The following is a 25,191-nucleotide window of genomic DNA, read 5'->3' as shown; positions in this document are numbered from 1 at the left end:
AAAGGGGGAGAACATGATTCCTTTAAGTAGCAGGTGGTGATTACACCATAGGAATTGGAACAGTACAATGAAATTCTCAGATCAAATACTACGGAAACTGTTTTCAGTGTGTTATTTGGAATTGACTGGGTTTTCACAAAGCTTTTTTGGAAGTTACATCATAAAGGGTAAGAGGAATGTGCTTCATGCCTCAACTTTTTTCTGACTTGGAATGCTTGGTCAATCAGTCAGTCATTCATCAAATGGTCATCTTTTATATTTAGGGTCTCCTGCTTTAATATGCATATAATGTGGCTTTATAAATGGAGACACTTCTATTTCCTCTGTGGCAGAGAAGGTGGAGAATTTAATAAGTTTATTTCAACTTCAGCCTGTGGTTATAAAGCCCGTGTTTTATTTCCAGAGGTCATTTTCTTAGTCCATCTGCTTTCTCATCCTTCTGTCGAAAAAAGGTGTTCTGTCCCAGGGTATGCTTAGTGTTTCCATCCATGTGGTCCACTTTGGCCCCCCATACCCACTCTGCCTTCGCAAACTGGCCCAAGATTGTGCTTCAGTCTTTAAAGGTGCTACAGAGGTGCAGGAACCTTTGAAGCTCTCCTCCCTTAGGGCACACAGCCATCTCCGATGGTCTGTCGGTTGCTAAATATAAGGATGACACTGTGTTTCCAGTCACGTCACTGAAGAGTACCAGTTAAACACTTAAAACTTCAAGATTTACATAGTAAGAAATTTAATTAGAGGAATAAGAAATATAACTAAAGATAATCTGTGCAAATACCTACTTGTATTTCAAACACTAGTTTAAAGTCATTTTCAAATTGCTCTCTTCCTTTCATCTTAAGGGGATACATCTGATGTTGATTTTATTGGTCATTTTTCTTAGTGCTAATTTTTCTCATGTGCTTTGGAATTGCAGCTTAGAGCTTCATCTAGAGATTGCTTCCCATGTATTCTTTCTCTGCGCTCACCCTGACCCATCTAGGGATTTGCTATTGCCAACTTTCCACCTCTCAGGACCCCAGTGCAGAGTCAAGTCTAATATTTGCAGCAAGGGCCTGCTGATCCATGATGATGATGGAATACCTGGGACCCAGCACCAAGCCCCAGACAGCATAGCCCAGTGCCTGGCTGTGAGGCTATGTCTCCCTCCTCACCTCTCCCTGGGCAAGCAGATTTTTAAAGCTCTCTTTCATTGTGGTGTGGGGGCTTCCCCCTCCACAGTTTCAGATTTCCAGCAGCGAGCCTGGCTCAAGTCCCAGCCTTTTCCTGATGACATTTTTCACCCCATTAGCCCACAGAAACAGGCTAATGGACACCTCTGTCTACAGTATACTTTACATTTCTGTTTGGTTCTGATCCATGGAGATACTTAATCTTTTTTTGCCACATTATTCTTTTTTTTCAGGTTTGTTGAGGTAATAAATGACAAAGAAAGTTGTATATATTTATGGTGTATAATGTGATGTTTTGATACATGTACGCATTCGGAAGTGATTACCCATTATCAAGCTAATTAACATACCCATCACCCCCCCATAGTTATTTTTGTGTGTATGTGTGGTAAGAACATTTAAGATCTACTCTTATAGCCAGTTTCAAGTAAATAATGCAGTATTATTAACTATAGTTGCCATGGTGTTACATTAGATCCCCAGAACTTACCATTCTATCTGTTTCTGTAAGTTTGACTTTTTTAGATTCCACATGTAAGTGAAATCATGCAGTATTTTTCTTTCTGTGCTTGGTTTATTTCACTTAGCATAATGTCCTCCGGGTTCATCCATGTGATTGCAAATGACAAGATTTCTTTCTTTTTTAAGGCTGAATAGTAGTCCACTGCATAAGTATATGTACCACATTTTCTTTGGAAATATTTAATCTTGTTTTTTATCGCACAGACAAAAAAGAGCCCTACGTGTTTATAACTTTGTATATTTTTGCCATATTTGGAGTAAGGGTGGCATTTTGTATATTTTTGCCATATTTGGAGTGAGGGTGGCATTTTGTATGTTTTTGCCGTATTTGGAGAGTGGCAATAGGGAAGGGGCACTAAATGCATGAACTTAAAACACCATCTTAGCTGGAAGACATGGTTTTTTAAAGTCATTTTTACTTAAATTCTCATCCAGTATTGCCAGGTGACCTTGAGAGTCTGTACTCCAGCCACACTAGCTTTCTTTCTCTTTCTGGAGCTGAATTTTCTCTTGTCCTTGTTTCTTGAACTGAGCTTAAACTTGAACCTGGTCTTCCTGTCTCAGACCTATTCATATAAAATCTCATGGAGCTATGTGTTTATGTATTGATACTCTCCTACCTGTATATCTATGTTGAAAGAGCTTGCTTCCTTGAAGGAGAAAATGATTGAGACCTAGGTGTTTTCAGTTTTACATCTGACCTAAGACAAAATGTACAACTTAGGGCCATAAAAACCCTAGGAGGAGGGTTCTATCATCTTTTAACTTAAATGTTGGGGCTCCTGAGATTTTAAAAACAGTAAGCCTCACTTTGTCAGTACGAAAACAACCTGTCAATAAAATCTCTTCAAGATAATTTGAGGAGAAAGGTATGCATAGTGATTAGAACATTAACTCTCCAATCTTGGATCTACCCATTAATTGGTTCTATGACCTTAAACTCTCCAAGCCTCAGTTTTTTCATCAATAAAATTGGAATAATAATAGTTCTTTTCTCATAGCATTGTGGTAAGGATGAAAAATAAGTACTTATTCCAGGGTCAGACTCAGAATAGGTGCTGAGTAAATGTAAACGTATGTTTTTATCATTATAGTTAACATTAATTTGACCTTCATTCTTATTTGTGAAAGTCCTAAATGCTCATAGTGAATAGTTCTAGCTTTTTTTCTCCCAGGAACTTTTACAGGATCATACATGTATCCACTCATACCTTTTTAGTGTTATACAAAAGCCCACTAAAATATACACTGTACATGTGAATATATACTTTTAAAATAAAAAGTGCCTTACTCCACGCATTAACAAAATGCTTTTGTGAAGAATACAATAGAATGTTTAATAATTGGGCTACATTTGACATCTTTAGGCATAACCTATACCTAAAACAAGTGAAAACAGTTGATGAATTCTTACCCCATTCTGCTAAGCCGTGCCCTTGCTTGGGTGGTAAGTGATTTTCCCCTCTCGCCCCCTATGCCAGCGTCTATCTCTTGGTAGTAGCTGCACAGAGCATTGTGTTAAGAAGGACTTTGCAGCTGAGTCTGCGTTCAGGGGAAAGATTACCATATTTTTAGCTGTGACTTCTGGGCATAAGGCAGGGAGAGCACAGCATGGGCCCTGTGTTTGTCACCCCTTAGTGACAGAGAAGAGTTGAAATCAAGAGCTCTCTGTTGCAATCTTTATAATGTGTTATTGGATGAACTTCAGGTAACCGTAGGTTGTCTCAGTTCTCCATTCATAAAAAGGAGGAAAAACTCTCTTCCCGCCTTTTCCCCTGGAATGCAGTAAGAGAACATTGAGTGTTTTCAGTGGCTAAAAGACATTGAAAGTCTTTGGAGAAAAGTCTTCTGTAAATTCAAGAAACTGGTATAATTACAGATAAGCTGCCTTTACTTTGGCCAGTTCTGGAAGCAGAAGTCACATGACCTTGTTTTAAGAACCCTGACACTCTGCAGAATTGGTTCCTTTTGAAGTAGATCACTTTTCAGATATCATGCCTTCACTATAGAGGAATCTACTTTTCTTGTAGGAACTAAAGGCACCCTGCTTATTTGAAAAAAAAAAAAAAAGGTTGTTTGTCCCTCCTGACTTTCTTAATCATACCCTATTATTTGTAGAGTTCTAAGTGGATCTTCAATGTTCTTCCTCATCCCAGGTTTTGGCTCCACTATTCCTTTAGCTAGAATGATCATATGAAACCTTACTACCCTTTTGAATTATGTCATTTCCTTAGCAATAATTTTTATTTATTGCTTTAAGATTTTTAAATGATTTTTATAAAAACAACATTTGCTCATTGTAGATTATTTACAAAGTAAATGTGAATTGCTATGCTTTAATTAACTTATTTTTAAATGGCTGCTGATAGGTCACATAAAATGCCTGAAAATGACCGTGGTTTGTGGAGGTCATTGGTGTCATTGTCAGATGGTTTCCTTGCAGTCCTGGGGGTGAAAGGCTGATTAGTGTTGATTCATGAGAGACTAGGAACAGAGGAGTAGAACAGCCCAGTTCTACCAGGCCCCTCGACAGGATTTGAGAGAGGCCTTCACCGTGTTCTGGTTTGGAACCTTGAGCTTGGCTAATACCATGCTTAACACTGCCATTGTCTCTCCTCCTTCAGTTGCTTCATTGGTTAAAAAAGTGTATGGTTCTTTAAGTACTGGGTCCTGTGTATACATCCTTTTATTTCTCATAGCACCTAGGACAGGGCTTTGCACGTAGAAGATACAAATCGTCGGACTGAATTTATTGAAAACCAGCAACAAATATCCTTCTATTGGGGCAGGTGAGAATGTATGGCCAGGTATACATGGAGAACATGCGGGAGCAAAAAGCCCACAGATTCTTAAGCTCCCTACTCCAGTGACAGTTGTGAGGATCTATAATAAAATGAAGAAGGGCTTCCCCATTGATTTATTCTGGCAAATGATAGCATCCATAAATGTTCTTCTATACCTGCGGTCTGTGAAGGAACTACTCTATTGAACGTCTGGAACAAAAGTAAAGATGCTGGCTCTAGAAACTGATGCGTGTTCTCACCGGCTTTGCTTTTTGCCTGCTGGATAACCTTGCCATGTTTTTTAATACATTCTGGGTCTCAGCTTTTTAGCTGTTAAGTTTGGATAATTTTGCTTACTTTTGAGAACTAAATGAAACAGTAAATAAGAAGTATCTAGACTAGCACATGGGAAACATTCAGTAAATGTAGATTAAATTAATGAATGAATTTAATCATTCATTCATGCAGTTGCTCAGTAGAATTAGGTTAGGGTTAGAATTAATCATTCATTCATGCAGTTGCTCAGTAGAAAGATTACCATTCACAAAGTCTTGTAGATACATTAAGTGGGTTAAGGAATATCTAAGTGGGAGGGAGAATTGCTATTTTAAAATGTGTAAAATATGAGTAATTGCAATTTCCTCTTATCTTTTTCCCACTGCCCCCTTATATTTCCTTTCTAGAACTTTCAAAGTAACACATTCCAGAGACCAGATTAGCTTGATAAAGATGACTGAATATGCTTTGTCTTTATCAAAAGAGTCCTATAGCCTTGAATTTTATTTCTTCAACCAATATCTATTGAGAGCCTGTTACTAAAAGGCCCTGAGCAGGGATATATGAAGCTATGAAGGACAGGACAGCTGAACAGTTCATCATAAATAAGAAATCAACTCTGACTGGAAAGACTATGGGTTGTAAAGAGAGCACAGCCTCTATTCATTTTTAAAGTGTATTGTTAGCATTTGGCATAGAAGTTAGCAGTAGAGAGTAAATCCTGTCAAAATAATTGACAAGTGCTTCACTCATGATTGCAGGGGTTTTGAAATGGAGAGATCTATTGCTAGGTAAGTTTCCATACAATTATGCAATTCACTCGTGTCACCCTGCTAATCTACAGTGACTTGAACTCTCCTAGGGTCACCCAATGAGAGCTTATTTATGCAGGGTATTAGATTATGCTGCACTCTGGGCTCAGGGCCAGAACTCATAAAACAGGTGAGTGGAATAGGGAAGAATTTGCCAAGGAGGGAAAAGAGAATTAACACTTTAATGTCCAGGTGTTATTTCAGCTGTCTGGGTATTGAAAATGCTTAGTCCCATTTCATTCTCTTTTTTTGAGACGGAGTCTCACTCTGTTGCCTATGGTGGAATACAGTGCCGCAATCTCGGCTCACTGCAACCTCTGCCTCCTGGGTTCAAGCGATTCTCCTGCCTCACCCTCCTGAGTAACTGGGACTACAGGTGTGCTCCCGTAGTGCCACCATGCCTTCAGGTGATCCGCCCTCTTTGGCCTCCCAAAGTGCTAGGATTACAAGTGTGAGCTACTGCGCCCGGCCCCATTTATTTCTTTTAATTTCATAATGTCTTTAGAGATACTAAGATTTAGTATCTCTAAATTTATTTCAGTATTCAGTACAGGCTGAATAAACACCACAAGACAGTCCAGTCAAGGAGGAGGGACCTTGGAAGCATCGTGGTTGTCTCACATTGTTCTGTGATGATCATAGAAGAGGAGAGGCAGTGAGCATGAACTCTGGAGCCAGATGGCCAGTGTTTGAATCTCCAGCTGTTTATAAGCTGTTTGATCTCAAAGTTAATACCCTCTCTGTGCCTTGTTTTCTTATTAGGTGTAAATTGCTTAGTTTGAGGAGAGCATGTAGTAGGAAGTGCTATGTAAGTGTTTGACAAATAAACATAGCCTTTTGTGAGCAGTGGAGTCCTGGGAGCCCTTAGGCAGTGTCACAGCTGCTTCCCTGCTTCTTTCCAGCTGGGAGGCGGGTGGCACAGTACAGGGGCAGGCAGCTTGGCTTGTCTAGGCTGCTCTCAGAGGAAGACTCAGCATGGGACACTCCAAGTGAAAACTCTCCAATAGCATCTTCACAGCTCATAATATCCTTTCATGCTACCCTTTGGAGTCTCAGCACAACTCAGTGAGGTCTGTAATGTTTCCCCCACTGTGGAAAGGAAATACGGCCCAGAGATATTAACTGATTTGTTTGGAGTCCCATGGCTAATAAATGGTAGGGGACCAGGCAACCAACTATTTGGAGAACACTGGGTTTCTTTAGATGCTAGAAGGCTTCTTTAGAAGTTTATTCAAGTTCCATGCCTTATGTACAAATGGTTGTTATTTAAACAAGCCTCCATCAGCTCACATCTTTATGAATGCAGGGCCAAGAGGAACGTGGATGATTGAAGTAGCCTTAGGGTCGCCGTTTGCCTGGAGCTGGTTTTTTTTTTTTTTTTTTTTTTTTTTTCTTTTTCTTTTTCTAGTGGACCCCACTGAGAAAAATAATTAACTGTATATTTCTTATAGTTTTCTAGATTCTCATTTTCTGGGCCTTTTACTTCTCCTCCTTACTGCTGACCTTTTTAGCCACCCCTATGGTTATGACATACCTCAAAGGTAGGAAGGCTGAAGAAATAAGACTGAGTTCTCAATATATTCCCACTCAGAGTAAGTCTTATAAGAAACAAACAAACATTTGATATCAGAAGAGGTTAAAGTATCGGCTCAAATGACATATTTGAGTTGTCAGGACTTCTTTGTTCCTCTCCACACCCACAGATGACAGACTGTCAGCTGCATTCCACACTCTGAAGATCATGAGAAACTGAACTCTTAAAACACTTCTGGAAAGTTGCTGAACTGTCTGTATTCTGCAATTCTGGAATAATCACAGCAAATATATTTGGGTGAGATTTAGAAATATTACTTTGATGAAAACTACATGGAATGCCTTAAGAAAATAAATATATTTATTCATGGTTGGGAGTGGGCACATTTAAGATGCAGGAAGGCAGAACCCTGGCCCACATGCTCCGGTTGAGAGCACGGCGTAGCAGCTGTACAAGGTAATGGAATGTTCTCAAGAAGCTGTTGATGCAAATGTAAACTAAACTGACCGATTCAACAGCTCTTTCCTGGGGAGGGGAAAGTCTACTTCAGTAATTTGATACTATGAAAAAACTAAAGGTCCAGAAGTGACAGTGTAAGAAGTAGGACAGAGGCACAACAGAATACTTCGCTAGTGTCATCTGACATCGCTCTAAAACCTACACCCTGGCCCTACCATCGAGTTCAGCTGTGTTTTCCACTGCATCTGTACACAAGCCCACATCACCATCTAAATCACCTCCTCTCTGTTCCTACTTCAGATGAATCACATTCCTGGCACATCTTGGCCCAGTGGTCCCTGGTGCCCTGTGTAGTGAGTTGAATCATCAAAAAACATGTTCACTTCCTACTTAATTAAACTAAAGTTACTGCACAGCAAAAGAAATAATAAACAGTGAACAGACAACCTGCAAAATGGGAGAAAATATTTGCAAACTATGCATCCAACAGGGAACTAATATCCAAAATATACAAGAAACTCAAACAGCTCAACCACAACAACAAAAAACAAATAATCTCATTAAAAAACAAGCAAAGAACATGAGTAGACATTTTTCAAAAGAAGACATACAAGTGGCCAACAGGTATATGAAAAAATGTTCAACATAATCATCAGAGAAATGCAAATCAAAACCACAATGAGATACTATCTTGTATCAGTCAAATGACTATTAATACAAAGACAAAGAACAGCATGGTGGTGAAGATGCAGAAGAAAGGGAATTCTTTCACATTGTCAATGGGAATGTAAATTAGTACAGCCTCATCAGAAAACAGTATGGAAATTTCTCAAAGAACTGAAAGAAGAACTACCATATGATCTACTGGGTATCTAACCAAAGGAAAAGAAATAAATATATCTAAAAGTTACCTGCACTCATATTTTTATTGCAGCAGTATTTACAATATCAGAGATATAAAATTAACCTGTTTCCATCAACGATTGAATGGATAAATGGATAAGGAAAATATGATATGTACACACAATGGAATACTGTTGAGCCATCAAAAAGAGTGAAATCATGTATTTTGCAGCAACACGGATGGAACTGGACCAGGTCATTATCTTAAGTGAAGTAAGCCAGGCACAGAAAGACAAATATGACATGTTCTCATAAGTGCATGCTAAACAATGTGTTTGGGTGGACATAGAGAGTGGAATGATCTTAGATAACGGAGACCCAGAGGGTGAGGGTGGGGGAGGGAGGAGGAGGACGAGAAATTAGGTAATGAATACAATGTACATGGTGATGGATACCCTAAAAACCCTGACTTGACCACTATGCAAACTGTGTATGTAAGAAAATTGCACATGTACCCTATAGATATGTACATTGTTTTAAAAGAACAAGATGTGTCCACATCCTAATGCTGGAACCTATGAATGTTACCACATTTGGAAAAAGGATCTTTACAGATGTAATTTAAGGATTTGAGATGAGGAGAGCATCTCAGATTATCCAGGTGGGCCCTAAATTCACTGACAGATGTCCTTATAAGAAACACGTTGGGGAGAAGACAGACATAGAGGAAAAGGTGATGTGATGGTGTAGGCAGAGATTGGAGTGATGCAGCTACAAGCCAAGGTATGCCACGGAATGCTGGCAGCCCCCAGAAACTGGGAGAGGCAAGGAATGAATGAATCCCCCTGAGATCCTCCAGAGGGAGCGTGGACCTGCCAACACTTTGATCTTGGACCTCTGGCCTCCAGAACTGCTAGAAAATAAATATCTGTTTATTTAAGCCACGAAAGTTTGTGACTGCTCATCAAGTTGGCCTCAAGAATCTAAGACACCCTGCTGCTTACTGTGTGTCAATTTTTCTGGAAGTCCCAGCTCAAGTAGATCTAGGCCTTGGAGATTATGCCTGTCTGAGCTCCTGCAGCAAGTTTGTGTGAATCTCCCATTTGACATTTGCAAATTTTCAACATTGTGGTATCCCTTTTATTAACATTTGTAATGTAAGTTAGATTCTTGAGAGCCAGCACTTGATTTTACATCTTTGTATCTCTAGTTCCTGATAATGAGCTTTGGACCTTTGAGCAGGGACCACCCTATTAAAGAGAAGCTCCATTACAAACTGGACTATAACATACTTAGCACTAAAGTCATTCCTTCTTTGATTTGTAAAGTTCTCTGAGATCTTAGCGTTGTCTCTAGGTTCTCGTTATGAGAACCAGTTGTATAGCACTGTGAAAATAATACACTTCTGATTAGGATCAAGATAAAGAACAGTTTATTGTGCTAAACTTCTGCCACCTACTCCTGTGATTCTAAGTCATGTGTGTGTTGATTAGTCAGAATGTATCTCTACTTTGATTGCAAATTTCAATTAGCTCTGAAAAAATAGTTTTGAGCACTCTGTGAGAGAGAACACTGTTCTCCGCTGGTGCTGTCCAGCAAAGCAGTGGGTCTCCTTGAAGAGTTGTGAATGCCCTGTAGTTGGCATACAAAAGTATTATATCTAAGTGTAGAGTCTGTGATTCTCTTCTATGCTCAGACACCAAAGGACAGGGCTCTGTGACATGTTACTGAAAGTTTTTTTTAATTAAAAGATAATAAAGGTAAAATATTAAAACAGTCCTGGGTGATACAAAAAGGAAAAATGTCTCGCCTCTGGCCCCAGTCCCATTCACACAGGAGCCTGCTTTGGAGTTTTTCTCACCTCCACACATGGTATGTGCTCATGAGTTGGAGTCAGAAGACCTGGGTCCTTGTCCTCAGAAGCCCCTCACTCATTTTTATGGCCCCAGACAAATCACTCAGCGTAGATTCCTCATCTCTAAATGAAAGAGCTGGGTAAATGACTTCCTCATTCTTTGTCACACGCTGAGACCTAAGTATTCCATGATGGTACAGGAAAGCCAATCGTCATGGTATACTTTGAAGGGAAGAGAAAAGCCCAGAAGAGACCCGTGAGTCACTTGGGTAGACAGAGCTATCTTGTCTTTATTGACTAAGCCGCAAACATATGGAGGGCAGAAACATGCCCCTGGAGCAAAAGATAGACTCGTTCCGCTAGGGGAGAGAGTAGTGGGGGTGAAAGGCAGGACTGGTAGGAGAGGGTCAGTAGGTGGCCCTGGATGGACTCAGCTAAGTGCTAGTGTGCTTCTAGGTGATCTTGTCCAAAGTGGACACTCAGCTGCGAGGTTCTGCGTGGGATCTCCAGACTCAGTCTGCAAATGGGTTCTGCCTCTTAATAGTTTGTGATCTTGCACAAACTAATTTGGAGTTTCAATTTTCTCGTCTGTGAAACGAGGATAATAATAGTTTCATTATAGAATCACCACAAGGTACATCATATTAAGAAAATAGTAGTTGTCACTTTTATAACTATAATCACTACCACAATAGCAACTATAAAAACCCCATCACCACCGCAGTGGGCTGCATGGCCAGAGAGGAATGACATTTATGGGCTGGGTGTTTTCATCTTTAATAGTCCAAGAGACCCTGCTTACCGAACAGAGCATTAGGAGGAGAGAAAAATGCATAGAAGATGCTGTTTGTAGCTTTAAGGGGCTTGATACAATTAGGGGAATATTTAACAAATATTAATGATTTCCAAATATATCTGAGGGGCCTAAAAACATGCCAAAGTAATTGTAGCCATAAATGCTGAGTGAGTGATCAACAGCGTGGAAAAGTCATATGTGCACTGAAGTGTTTTTATTAATGCTGTTCTAACTATAAATCCATCTGTGGTCAATACAGTTGGAACGCGTTTTTCTCTTTGGAAACTCAGGATGGGAATGACCTCAGGTGGAGCCACCGACAGAACTGGCAGCCCACAGGGTTTTGTCTCCCTGTTGGCAGTATCAGCTGCTGGCAAGGACTGCTTTTCCTTCGCTTTCTCAAGGGTTCACCACAAAGACTGTGTGAATATTCTCCCATTATCCAAGTAATGCAGGCACCAGTGTTTTTGGTCTGTGGCTAGCCAGGTTATAAGACTCGAAACATTCTGGGGCCTGAATCATCTGGATATTCATTTCCCTAGCCCTGGCATGAGATTGGAGAGCTACATCTCTGTGTGAAGGGAAAGAAGGGACGGTGACAGTGGCGGGTAGTGACTGCTACTCCCATGTAGCCATCAGAACCCAAGTGGGAGCTTCATTGCTCAGTCTCCTGCTTTCTTTAATCTTCTCACTTAGATCCCAAAGTCAGGAATTGTACCCGAGGTTATAGGGCTAACGCAAATGCTGCTGTTTAGTCCGACATGAGTTTATGATAGAAGATTTAGAAAGGATCTCATAGCTCACTTGTTCTAAACTCCCTGCCAGTCTTGGAACCTTCTCTGTGGTGCCTCTGCCAAGTGGCCACAGCCTCTGACGGAACACTCCAGAGACTTTCATAGAGCAGCCATGGCGTTTTTGTTATTTTTCATAGCACTCATTAGATAGTAAGACAACCCATCCTTTTAGGCAGAGCTGGAATCCAGGGCTTTGTAGTTCCCACCCATTAGTCCTGGTTTTGCCCTCAGAGTCTATCAAGTCAAATCCCAATTCTTCGAGACAGCCTGGTGTCCTGGAATGTGGCTACTCAAGTTGGGCTTATGGTCCAGCAGTAGTGATAGCCTCAACTGTGCAAGTGCAGAATCTCAGGCCTCCCCCAGACCTACTGAATTTAAATCTGCATTTTAAACAAGATCTCCAAGTGATTGACATGCAAATTACCGTTTGAGAAGCACTGAGTGAGAGCTCATACACTACCTTTCTCCCAACTAATTTTTTCTTTTCTTAAAAATTGCCATTGCTATCAGACCTGCTGGTGCTAAACAAATAAACAAACAACCATAGCTGAGAAACATCTAACAAGAAACAACAACTCCAGCTCTCAGTGATTGAAATGTGAGTACAGTTTTGGTCTAGCATCAGTTAAAGCTGTCATTCTATTAATTGAAAATCTATTGACAAGTATTGTCAGTGTTCATAAAACAATCATGAAAGGTAATACTGATGATCGTTAGCCTTTCTTAATAGGCTATAGAAGATCCTGAATGAAAGACAGATTAAATTATATGATTTAAGGCTGGGTATTACCTTGTGATTTTTAAAAAAACTGATAAACAGATTAAACAAGTAATCAGGACACCCATTTTCCAACCATGCCTGAGAGAGGCAACCACAAAACTTTCTTCCCCAACACTCTTCAGCTGCAAGAAGAATAAAAGTTTAAATTGTTTTCTATTTCTGACATCACTGCAAGGGTAGTGACTGAGGATTCAGCATTTGAAAGGTGCCTGTGGAAACAGCTGTGCTGGAGGGAAGTGCTTTCAATTCGTGCACTCAGCAATATGGAAATTAACTTGGCCAGCACATGAGCATGAATAAACGCTTAGCTGCCTTTGCAATCACAAAGCAGCTTTCTATCTTTGGCACTTTTCAGACATTCAGTAAAACAGACTAAATTTAGTGCCAGATGACAGCGCCAGACTGTCTTCAGTGAAACTCAAGCAAAAACCTTAAGAGGCCACATCCCCCAACCCCTCCCATGTTTCTCTCTCCATCTGGTCTTCATGGTGACCTTTAAGCTTGACACCCCACAGGACGAGACATCAGTGCAGCCGTGTTGGGCTAAGTCAGCAGGGCCTTGATTTCCCCAAGGGCCCAAGTCTACCCTGTACTGTGTCTCAGGATATGCAGCTCAAGATGCGTGCCCTACTCTTGGGTCACCAGGAGACACTCCTAAGTCCTGGTTCCTTTAGCCAAAAGAAATCAACATCCCTCTTGTTTTCTGTCCTGAGTGCCAACTCACTCTAATCCAGCACACATTATTAAAGTCCCATGTCCTGAAGGTTCTCGGGGATTCTTTTGATACCCCCCTTGCTTTGCAGACTCATTCAGTAAATATTTATTTCGGCCCCTATTTCCCAGGTAGTAGTATTGTAATAAATAAGACACAGTCCCTGTCCTCACTGAACCCATGTTCTAGCTAGGGAGGCTGATAGTGCAAGGTGACTGTCATCCAGGGAGGAGGTTTGGGCCTAAATGAGAATTTACCAGGCTAAGAGGTAGATGGGGCAGGCTTTCCAGATATGAAAAAAATGAATGGCAAAGACTCAGCAGCCTTAAAATGTACAGGCTAATTTCCCTTCCCTGTTTGGTGGGACTACAGGATAGGGAAAATGGTAGCTCTGAGCAGGGTTGAAGACCTAACTTGCCTCCATCCATACTGCACTGTTTCTTAACTCCTTCCAATTGTCTCAAGGTCTCGACCCTCCACTGTGCTTCTACCCAATGGGATTTACTCCTTTTTCTTCATCAGAATTTTCATACTTAAACTACAGTAAAAATCCAGTATGCTATAATATGTGACAGAATGATTAAAAATTTAAGTTCTGCAGTCAGGTGGCTTCATCACTTGGTTTTATAACATCAGGGAAGTTATCTAATTCTCTCTCCCTCAGTTTCCACATGCAAAAAAATAAAGAATAATAAATCCAATATCAAAGGTTGTGCAGGAATTAAACATGATCATGTAAGTATGGTGTTTAGCACATTATCTGAAATATAGAAGATGCTTAATAAGTGTTAGCTATTGTAATTGCTCTATTCTTTCAGCTTATTTATTAATATCTACTATGTACTATTTTAAGTAGTGAACAAGACAGAAAAGGTTCCTACTTTCATGGAGCTAGAAAGTGTTCTCCAATTATTTTATATTATTATTGCTTATATTGTTATGTTTATGTATTATTTCAGCCAACCCCACTGTATATTTAAATAGCATGCTGTGCAGAATTGTGGATACAGCCTAATATTTCTTTGTAAGTCAGCTACTCAGTGCCATTTACTTAGTTTGAGAACTTATTTTCTCAGTTTGAGACCCCAACAATGAATAAACCAGGAGAAATATTTTAGTTCCTACTAAATATATACTTAGTACTTTACTAGGATTCTAAGCAGGTTGAAAAGATGGTCACTGCGATAGCGTGGGAAGAAAAGACGAAAGCACTGGAGATAAAAATGAAAGGGAAGAAAAAAAAACCTTACAAGTTAATTAATTGCTAAATTATTTGGTAATGGACAGTAATAATAATGTGATTTACAGGAATATGTGACTGATGTGGTTTGGATAATTTAGGAATTTCATGGAAGGAGATAGAAACCAAACTAAAATCCTGAAGAGTTTGGTTGGTTGGTAAAGATCAAGAGAAGATTCTGGGAGGCCAAAATATAAGTAAATCGCCAAAGTGGAAATAAAGACAACCATTTTGTCATACTCATTTTTATATTGCATGAAGGACAGGACACAACGAGGCCCCAGAAGTGGTTGTTGACTTTAGTACAAGTGAGGAATTAATGGAATGGATGAGAGCCGAGGTTAGGATGGTGGCTGGGGAATCGAGAGGAAGGAAGTAGAAAATACACATTTTGAAGATGGAACCAACAGGACTTACTTACAAGAAAATATTAAAGCCTTTACAATTTTCAAAGTGATTTCACATATGCTGTGTCCTGGCTTAGTATTCTTTCTTACAGCGGCACACAGAATTTGCACCAAGTTCATTAGTGGTTCTTACCCTGTCATCCACGTAACCAATGTCCTCTTATTATGACCAGTATTTTAATGATTGCTTTACTCTCCTATAAATTTGTGTGTGTGTGTATATATATAATTTATATATGTAAATATATATAATGTATATAATTTTTATGTATTAAAAATTACATATATATACACACACACACACACACTTTTTTTAAGAGACAGGGTCTCACTCTTTCACCCGGGCTGGAGTGCAGTGGTGTGCTCATAGCTCTCTGTAGCCTTACACTCCTGGGCTCAAGCGTTCGTCCTGCTTCAGCCTCCCAAAGTCCTAGGATTACAGGCATGTGCCACTATGTCCAGCTGAAATTCATTATTAATGTAACCTACTTGAATACATAATTTTGAAAATGTCAGCATCATGCTTTACTGTAATATAAAGGAAAATTCAACGAATGTGGTTAATGTTAAAACATACATTTCAATATGTAAAAGCCCAGGCATGACCACACCAGAAGACATAATGAAGTGATCAGATATACCTATACATAGAAAGGGACCACTGCAAATGGAGAGGATACAGGTATACTGTATTAATAGCTCAAATAGCATGGCCTTCAGCAACGTCGTTCTCTAAAATAGTGGGAGACACTTGGTAAAGTTCCAACAAGAACAAAATACAGTCTTCCCTCAGTTACTCAGCACTTACATCCCAAGAGTGCATAAAAACCATGCGAAAATACGTTGATGTATATGTGAAACAGAGTTCGGTTCCATGCTAAAGTGATTTTAAGTACATTTCACCTACAGAAATGGCTAATGGCACTTTGGGAAGTCTTTGGGGTGTGGGACAGCGTTTTCATTGTGCAAGACCAAGGCATTGTGGGACATCTAACATTCCTGGCTCCCAGCCATTCCATGCCAGAGGCATCTCCTTATCATTGTCACAACTAAAAGTGGTTCCAGGATTCCACAGTGGCCTGGAGGGAGCACTCGCAACCTCACCGAGGACCACCAGGCTAGATGTTGGCCTCATGACTCATGGATGGTGACAGGGGAATTGGCGGTGGGGCAGGGGTCAGATTTGGATGTCAAGTCCAGAAAAGGAGTTGGTTGCATTGCTTTTTTAGCCAAGGAGAGTCTTCACTTTCTTAAATATTTCAAATCTGGCTTTTCCAACCTGGTAACAGTTTCAAGTTCTGACCCTAGGTGGAAGATAAAATGAAGAAAACACAATATTTTGTAGGAAAAAAAAATCAACTCCTATTTTTGTTTGTTTATTTATGTTAAGGGCCAACAGATGTGCTTTAATTCCCTGCCCTCTTTGGTGGCTCACTGATAGGAATGCACTCTGTCTCAGGAGGAGGAACAATCCAGTTCTAACAGGAATTTTTGAAATAGTTCTCAGATTTAATTCTTGTTTTCCTTTAAACTTACAGGTATGATCTTATCTCCTTTTTTTTTCAGTTTTGTAAAGGATGCCATAACGTCCGATTCCTCTTGGTATTTGCATTGTGCACAATCAAATGTTTTGAGCAGATGTGCATGATTGTTTAGTATTAGTGCTGTGCAGGTTGCTTCTGCCTGGGAATCTTAAAATAAACAAATCAAAAGGACTTGATCCACTTAGAGTACTTCCAGAGGATTTTAAGTCTTGGATTTTTATTTAACAATGACAACAACACCCACACCCCCTTCTTTAACAAATGTGGATGCATTGTATCTCATTTGTAAATAGTCATTCGGCTCAAAGATACTGGGCATACTTCAAACGCATACTAATTTATGACATTCCAAGAAGATAAATCTGTTTGCAGACTTATTCCAAGACTAAGTTTATTCATTTGCCAATCAGATGCATACTATTCACAGGACAGCAGGTTAGGCGTTGTGGGGAAATCAGAAATACTCTGGACCCTTTATACCCTCAAGGAGCCTACTGTCCAGCAGGGATGATATAACCTCATGTACATATTATCATAAGTAAGTGGTGAACCTCCGGAAAAGTAAGATGGAGTCCTTATGGAGTCTCTAGGGATTAAATGGTATTTTCCACTGGAGGGGGTGAAATTTGAGGTGGAAGTTTTAACTTGACAACCGTAAAGGTTCATTAACATTTAGACAGGTAAAGTGTGTTAAATTTTGAGGAATGACTTTCTGAGCTAAAATAAATTCAAGTAAGATTTTTTTTTGGTGTTTTTAAGTAATAGGAAATCTGACTTCCCATCACTTATTTGTATGCATTTATTGTCTGAGTGTAATTAAGTGACTTGGAATAATTGGTAATAATTGCTATGAAGAAATCTCATTCAACATTGCTACCTTCCTTAAAAAAAAATCATCTAATTTAAAAGCTGGATCTTTTTTCGAAGCTTTGCTTTTTTCCATTGAAGAAGTCTCTTTCACAACTCCAGATCTTGGGAATACCACTGTGATATTTTAAAACTCTGGAATGTACCTTTAATTGGATTCACAGTAAAGTGCCATCAGATAGAAGACAGACCCATCACGATCGTGACGTAAAGAGTTCCGTTGCTAACGTAGGAAAGGGTTCTCATTACCAGGTGGGTCCCATGTATTGAACTTGAGGACAACACAGAAACTGAGCCAGAGCCACTCAGGACCCTGTGTGGTTTCTGTGCCCTCCCTATTAGACCACTTGTGTCCCAGGACTTGAATCTAACTGCCTCCTGCTCCCTGGTGCTGGTTCAGACTCACTGTCCATCTCCCAGTGCCCTTGGCTTCTGTCTGTAGCACCTGCTTGTGGGCTGGAGATTTGACTCAGAGCAAGTTAGTCCAGGTGAAATCTTAGCTGAAGTGTCATGCTTGTCAAAACTTAATTACTCTGTGTTGGAAATATTTTCTGTTGGATCTGGCTGGCAGTTACTAAGTATATGTATAAATGTATAAATTTATCAAGGCATACTCTTTAAGATTCGTGCATTTCATGTAAATTATATCCCAATAAAAAATTTAAAAATAATAATAATAATAAACTCTCCCAGTCACTGAGCTATTGCCACTTTTGGTTTATCTTCAGGTGATTAGCAATGATGTATTCATTTTTAAGTATTTAAAAGTAAATTTTCAGAACTTTTAGTGTTTTTCTTTTTTATTTCTTTTAAAATTCTTTTTCAATTAGTTGAAATAACCTAAATAGCCAATAGTAGAAGACTAGTTGTAAAAACTGTTTGTAATAATTGGCCAAAGAAAGAAAAGTTTTTGAAACAAAAAAAGATGGAAAAAACAAATTTCTGGGAAAAAAGAGTGAAAGTTCTTGTTGCAAAAATATACTTTTAATGCATCTACATTTCCAGTACATTTAAATACCTAGAATTTGTGGATGCTGATTTTCAACAAAATAATTATTTCAACCAAGTTGTCATATTTACTGATTTCCATTGTCTCATACTTTTCAGCCAATTCTTAAACCAACTTCCTTCCCCCAACAACACACCACACACACACTCTCTCTTTTGGTTAAAATTCAGACCGAAGTCTAGTGCTGAGCAAACAGTAATTGCATGGTAATGTCAAAGTGAACAAAAATAGAACTTACAGGAAAATCTTTACATTTAACTGTGCCTATTAAGGTTCAAACACCGAAAGAAACATTCTCTTCTCAAAAAAGAGCTTTAAAAAAACTGAAATTCGATGCCACTAAATTATAGAATTAAATCTATGAAGCCCAGGGACTGTATGGAAATTAAATTTGGATTTCTTCTCCCCAACAAACCCAGCCAGCCTCCCCATCTAGAATAAATTTACTGATAGGATGCAGTGCTTTTTACCATTATTATTTTTCAAAAAGGTAGACATTTAACATCAACTCTTTTGTTGGAACAGGACAGCTGGGAAGTGGTGGAAGGACTGAGAGGGGAGATGAATTACACCCAGGAGCCACCAGTTCAGAAAGGATTTTTGCTGAAAAAGAGGAAATGGCCCTTAAAGGGCTGGCACAAGGTAAGGTTGTTCTTGGCCTCCCCTTTATTTGCATTCACACTGCCCCACTCAGCACCTGTTTCTTAGGCACTCATATTTAATTTCTAGTTGTAATTTCAGACCAAGAAAAGGGCACCTAAATTGAATGTCTTAATTAATAATACTTTCTTCCCCACAGAGATTCTTCTATCTGGACAAAGGAATCTTGAAATATGCCAAGAGCCAAAATGATGTAAGTCTTTTCGTGGGCCCAGTGTGGTATTGGAGAATCCTAAAGGGGTAACCATCAGCTCAGAGATGAGAGTGCGTATAGTTGAGGATAGCTCTTCTCAGAACTGGAAATCATAGAGGGGAATCACTTCTGTCTGAGCTCTGGGTTCCAGGCAGGCTCAGTTCCTCCACCAGGTCCAGGTGCAGGGGCTCCCCCAACACTCTCAGGGCATGCAAAGGTCTGTTCTGGTCTTAAGGTTGTGCTAAGGAGTTCCCCGGGTGGGAGAATACATCCTCGCAGCTAGATAACAGGAACAAAACATAGGGCGTCCCTCTCTCTTGTACTGTTACCAAGGGGTTCGGGGAGAAGGCCCTGGGTGAAGAAGTTCCTTTTCAAATTAATCCCGGGCAGTTGGTGTGTGAGGGCTCTGAATGACCATTTGTTCTGCCCCTTGAAGGAGTCCTGCTCTTCTCCCTTCTTCCTCTCCTGTCCTCTCAGCTTCCTGCTCTCACTTCTTTTATTAATACATCACTTCTAAATGAATGTAGACACCAGAAACTAATTCAGCGGGAGGCAGTGCAGTTGACAGGTGAATTCACTGCTATGGGAGTCAACCCACAGTGTTTACTCTTTTGCTTCCTCACATCCTGACTATGTAAACTGCTTGTTACTTAACCCCTCTGTACCCCAGTTTCTTCATCTGTAAAATGGGGAGAGTACTTCCTACCTCAGAGACTCAGGAAGACAGTGCATGTCCAGCACATAACTCAGCACTGGCTCACGCTAAGTGCTTGAGGAGTCGCAGTGGTTGTGATTTTACTGTCAGTGGGTGTGGAAGGGTGTGTCAGGGTTGTGACTACTGCTTTTAACAGCATGGTTCCCAAGTGACCCTCTTGGTGCCTCTGCAGATAGAGAGAGAGAAGCTGCATGGCTGCATTGACGTGGGGCTCTCAGTGATGTCTGTAAAGAAGTCATCAAAATGCATAGACCTTGACACCGAGGAGCACATCTACCATCTGAAGGTGAGGCTGCTTCCCACTGTGCAGAGTTGACTTATGTTGGGGAAGGATTGTCAGTTATTATACTGTTGGTGATGCCTTTTGGGTATTCAGCCAACATGTAGAAGACCTTCGTTACCAAAGTGTTTCTCATGGACAGTGTTGGTGTTTGAATGGGATGTCATTGTGCAGGACTGTCAGCACTGCTTGAAGGTTTAGCCTCCTGGTCACCTCATCCCCTAGATACCAGCCTGCCCCCAGTGATTGTGACAACAGTCAACAATGAAAAATGTTGTTTGCAAACCATCTCCACTCAGGCAGTAACATCTTTAGTGAAGAACCATTTACTATAGGTTAACATGTGTTCCTGAAATATATATAACATTTAGGCCATGGAGCCCTGTTTTATCACTTTGGCTAATTTTATAGGAATCCCACCAAAATTCTAATATTGTAGTGAAATGTCAGGAATTTTTCCCCTAGAGCGTGGATTCCCAAATAGTACTTCAAAGCTGCTTACCCTCTTGTGCTGTCTCTCCTGCAGGTGGTAGAGATAGTCAAAGCATGAAGCGTGAGATCTAGATCTGGTTCAGATCTTGATGTGGCTACTCACTAGCTATTGAACTTTGGCAAATTACTTATCTCTGAAAGTCTCAGTTTTTTCACCTAAAACAAAATGAAAATTATTATAACACTCATCTTGTCGGGCTGCATGTAGAAAACTTGGCCTAGTGCCTGGCCCAGTGTAAACTCAGGAAGTGTAGTTATTGTATGTGCTTGTTGGATGGTACCCGAATGTTAGAAATTAATTGAGAAAATACTAAGACCGTTTTCTTACTTGGGAAAATTACTTGAGATATTGGGAATGGGGCCCCAGGATTAGGAAAATGAAAGCATGAGATCATGAGCTCCTTGTCTCAGTGTGTCCCTGTCCTCTCTATGGCATGTGTGTGGTGATTGAGCCATGTGGACCACATACCTGTGGTTGGTTGAATGGGCAAGACAGTCAAATCTTCACTATTTCCTAGCCTAACTGTATCTCTGGGTGTAGCTAATTGTGTAAAGCAAGGTTTTTCAGCCTCAGCACCATTGACATTGTGAGCTGGATAATGCTTTGTTGTGGGGGGCTGACTTTGTATAGCAGGATGTTGAGCAGTGTCCCTGCCCCCCTGCCCTCTCTCTAGATGCCAATAGCATCCTTCTCCAGTTATGACAACCAAAAATATCTCCAGACATTGCCAGGTGTTCCCTAGAGAATAAAATCACCCCTGGCTGCAAATGACTGGTGTGAAGTATGGGAGGGAAAAGCCTATATCTTAAGAGAAAAAAGAAATTTAAGAAAGAATACTATCCTTTATTCTGTTTCAGTGATCGATCTCCACTAGAATAGTTTAGGTTATTTCTTCAGGTACTTCCAATGAATCTTAGCTCTGTATTTTGACATGGTCAGGAATTAATAGGTTCTTATTTGCCCACTATTCTGGTTAACAAAATAAAAGTAATTATGAATTAATAATTTTTAAAGGGTTAGAATACCTTAAAATATATTGAATGCTAATATTGTGATAAATGCAGTTTAATATTTCTCTGTGATTTGCTTTAAGTTCTGTTTGGTTTCTTGTTCGTTCTTTTGAACATCAGCTCTGATTCTTAGCTTAGGCAAGTGTAGTTATTTGAGGGTTCTAGTTAATAGACTCAGTCAGGCAGTTTTAAATTGTGGGCTGTTTGATCCCATTTATTTTATAGATAAGGGATCCTGGATAGCAGAGAGATTAAGCGGCTGTTCACCCACGACCCTAGAACTACTTGAGAGACTGGAACAGGACCCTGGACAGTTATTTAATAAAGTGCTCTTATTCTTCTACCTTGTTTAACTGATAAAAAAGTGAGTCCAGATGAGTGCTTGGGCACTGACTTATAAGGGCCTCTGAGAATAGATCAGAGCAAAGGATGACACAAGATTCCTGTAAAATTCCTTTTAACCACATCTGGGAAATGAAATACATTTCAAGAACATAATTTAGGGGAGACAAGTAGGTGTGAGTCTGTTTGTATTGCTTCTTCCTGTAAATGACACATTAGAAAGCCCCTGCAAGTGCTTCCAGTCTTATAGGTACTTCTAACAATCAACACTAGAGCCAACCTAACAGTTCCTCAGTGAGTGATATTGCTGGCATTTATTTGCATATCCTAGCTCTCATCTCTGGCATTAGTAAGGATTTTCACAGTTTGACCTGAACTTTTCATCTTGGAAGTTATCCTACTGTGCATCCTTTTGGATTATCTTAAATTACAGCTTCATAAGTCTCAGTGTTCTAATATATGGGTATCTATCATTTTTTTACTTTGAAAATATCAATACATTGACACACACACACACACACACACACTGACTTTTTTTTTTTTTTTTTAAGACCAAGTCTCGCTGTGTCACCCAGGCTGGAGTATAGTGGCGCGATCTCGTCTTATTGCAACCTCTCTCGCCCAGGTTCAGGCGATTCTCCTGCCTCAGACTCCTGAGTAGCTGGGACTACAGGCGCATACCACCACACCCAGCTAATTTTTGTATTTTTAGTAGAGATGGGGTTTCACCATGTTGGCCAGGATGGTCTCGATCTCCTGACCTCGTGATCCACCCTCCTTAGCCTCCTAAAGTGCTGGGATTACAGGCGTGAGCCACAGTGCCCGGCCAAAATTGACTTTTAAGAAATATCTGTGGTATATAGGTGCTTGTTATATTCTTTTTATATATATCACATATATTTTTATAAACGTTTGAAATATCTTTAAATAAAAACTACTAGTTACAAACAGTATTCTTCATGGAAATTAGAAATTGATAATTGCTCATTTATGGAGAGAATGGCTAAAGGTTTGTGAGTATGAGAGTAAAAAAAGTTGGAAAAATAATATTGCCGTACAGTGCTTTATTTCTGAGAGTGGGAGGAATGTTCTTTTAAATAACCTTCACGTTCATTAACATATTGTATTGGTTCATTTTCACACTGCTGATAAAGACATACCCAAGACTGGGCAATTTACAAAAGAAAGAGGTGAATAGACTTACAGTTCCACATGGCCAGGGAGGTTTCACAATCATGGCGGAAGGCAAGGAGGAGCAAGTCACATCTTCTGTGGATGGTGGCAGGCAAAAAGAAAGAGTTTGTGCAGGGAAACCCCGCTTTATAATACCCCCAGATCTTGTGAGACCCACTTACCACCACGAGAACACTATGGGAAAGACCTGCCCCCATGATCCAGTTCTCTCTCACTGACCAGGTCCCTCCCACAAAATGTGGGAATTCAAGATGAGATTTGGGTGGGGACACGGAACACAGCCAAACCATATCACATATACTCCTCAGCAATGTATTCTTTGTTGGAGAGATGAACAAGGTTAAATATTTTAGGAAGAATTTACTAATTCATTCCAGTTCAGAAAAGATTGATCTGAAAAGTCTGAATTAGAAAAGAGTTTAAAAAGAAAAATGGTGCTCATATTTTCAGTAGGGATAGAGAAGCTGGGATTAGAGAACTTAGAAATGCTTTAAGAGGCAGATAAATATAAATATCAATTTATTTGTTGCTTAATATGATTGGCAGTGTTCTGGTTTCTTAAAAATAGCATTACAGGCGGTGGCTCACGCCTGTAATCCCAGCACTTTGGGAGGCCGAGGCAGGCAGATCACAAGGTCAGGAGTTCGAGACCAGCCTGGCCAACATGATGAAACCCTGTCTTTACTAAAGATACAAAAAATTGGCTGGGCGTGATGCTGCATGCCTGTAATCCCAGCTACTCGGGAGGTTGAGGTGGGAGAATTGCTTGAACCTGGGAGGTGGAGGTTGCAGTGAGCCAAGATCGGGCCATTGCACTCCAGCCTTGGGCAACAGGGCAAAACTCCATCTCAAATAAATAAGTAAATAAATAAATAACAGTTGGATTCACTCATAGAAAGCCAAAATACATACTTTGTAAAGATCATTTTTACTCTGCATTTCTTTCTCAAACTTGTTCCTGTAGACCACATCAATGTAAACAGTCAATGAGAGGCTACTTCTCCATTCCTTTTCTTTCTTATTTATGTATTTTTTTTGAGGCAGGGTCGCCCTCTGCCACCCAGGCTGGAGTGCAGTGGCTCAATCTCGGTTCACTGCAGCCTCAACCTCCCAGGCCCAAGTGATCCTCCCACCTCAGCCTCCCGAGTAGCTCAGATCACAGGCTTGTGCCACCATGTCTGGCTAATTTTTTTGGTATTTTTTGTAGACACAGGGTTTCACCATGTTGCCCAGAGTGGTGTCAAACTCCTGGGCTCAAGTGGTCCTACCTCCTCGGCCTTCCAAATTGCTGGGATTACAGGCATCAGCCACTGCGCCTGGCTGTTGAAATTATGTGCCAACTGAAAAAGCGGATTTCGGGAGTGGCCTCAATTTGATGAGTAATTGTTCCTTCCCGTGAGTGATTCTCTTTTTTCCTTTTTTCAATTGAATACATCATAGGTCAAATCAGAAGAAGTCTTTGATGAGTGGGTATCGAAACTTCGCCATCACAGAATGTATCGTCAGAATGAAATTGCCATGTTTCCACATGAAGTTAATCACTTTTTCTCAGGGTCCACCGTCACAGACTCTACATCTGGGGTGTTTGACTCCATTTCAAGTAGGAAGGTAATGAGTGTTTTGCCAATAATGAATCTGAGAACGGGGTGGCTTTTTTTCATGGAGTCCTATCTTGGGAGCTGAGTCCGAAGAAGGAGAGGTTTTCAGGGACAAGCAGGTAGGCTTGGGGTGGTATTTAATTAGTCTGTTTGCCCACTGAGTCAGAAGCAAGACCAGACGAGCATCTATTATTTGCGGGGGACAGTGACTGAAGAATGAGGAGGAATTTAGCATCTCTGAATGAACTAGCTTTGTCCTGACTGGTTTGAGTTTGGTTTCCTTTTCTGGTTGTAAACTAC

At 40.2% G+C, this 25,191-nt stretch overlaps 1 protein-coding gene across 9 annotated transcripts in view; it reads left to right on the top strand.

The window, feature by feature from the left end:
• Positions 1 to 25,191, top strand: part of OSBPL3 (oxysterol binding protein like 3) — a 183,923-nt gene that overhangs the window by 89,855 nt on the left and 68,877 nt on the right. For 8 of the 9 annotated variants that reach the window (XR_002521013.2, XM_003896187.5, XM_003896185.5 and 5 more), the window contains 4 exons: positions 18,932 to 19,048; positions 19,206 to 19,259; positions 20,147 to 20,260; positions 24,734 to 24,901. Coding sequence is in view for 8 of the 9 variants with exons in the window: in XM_003896187.5 (XP_003896236.2) it covers positions 18,932 to 19,048; positions 19,206 to 19,259; positions 20,147 to 20,260; positions 24,734 to 24,901 (453 nt within the window). In the remaining variant the exon portion in view is untranslated. Of the gene's footprint in view, positions 1 to 15,376; positions 17,650 to 18,931; positions 19,049 to 19,205; positions 19,260 to 20,146; positions 20,261 to 24,733; positions 24,902 to 25,191 lie in introns of those variants that run through there. The other variant, XM_009203214.4, reaches the window with a different exon arrangement.

The sequence above is a fragment of the Papio anubis genome, chromosome 4 (assembly GCF_008728515.1).
Source record: "Papio anubis isolate 15944 chromosome 4, Panubis1.0, whole genome shotgun sequence".
NCBI lineage: Eukaryota > Metazoa > Chordata > Mammalia > Primates > Cercopithecidae > Papio > Papio anubis.
This window is presented reverse-complemented; position numbering and strand designations above follow the sequence as displayed.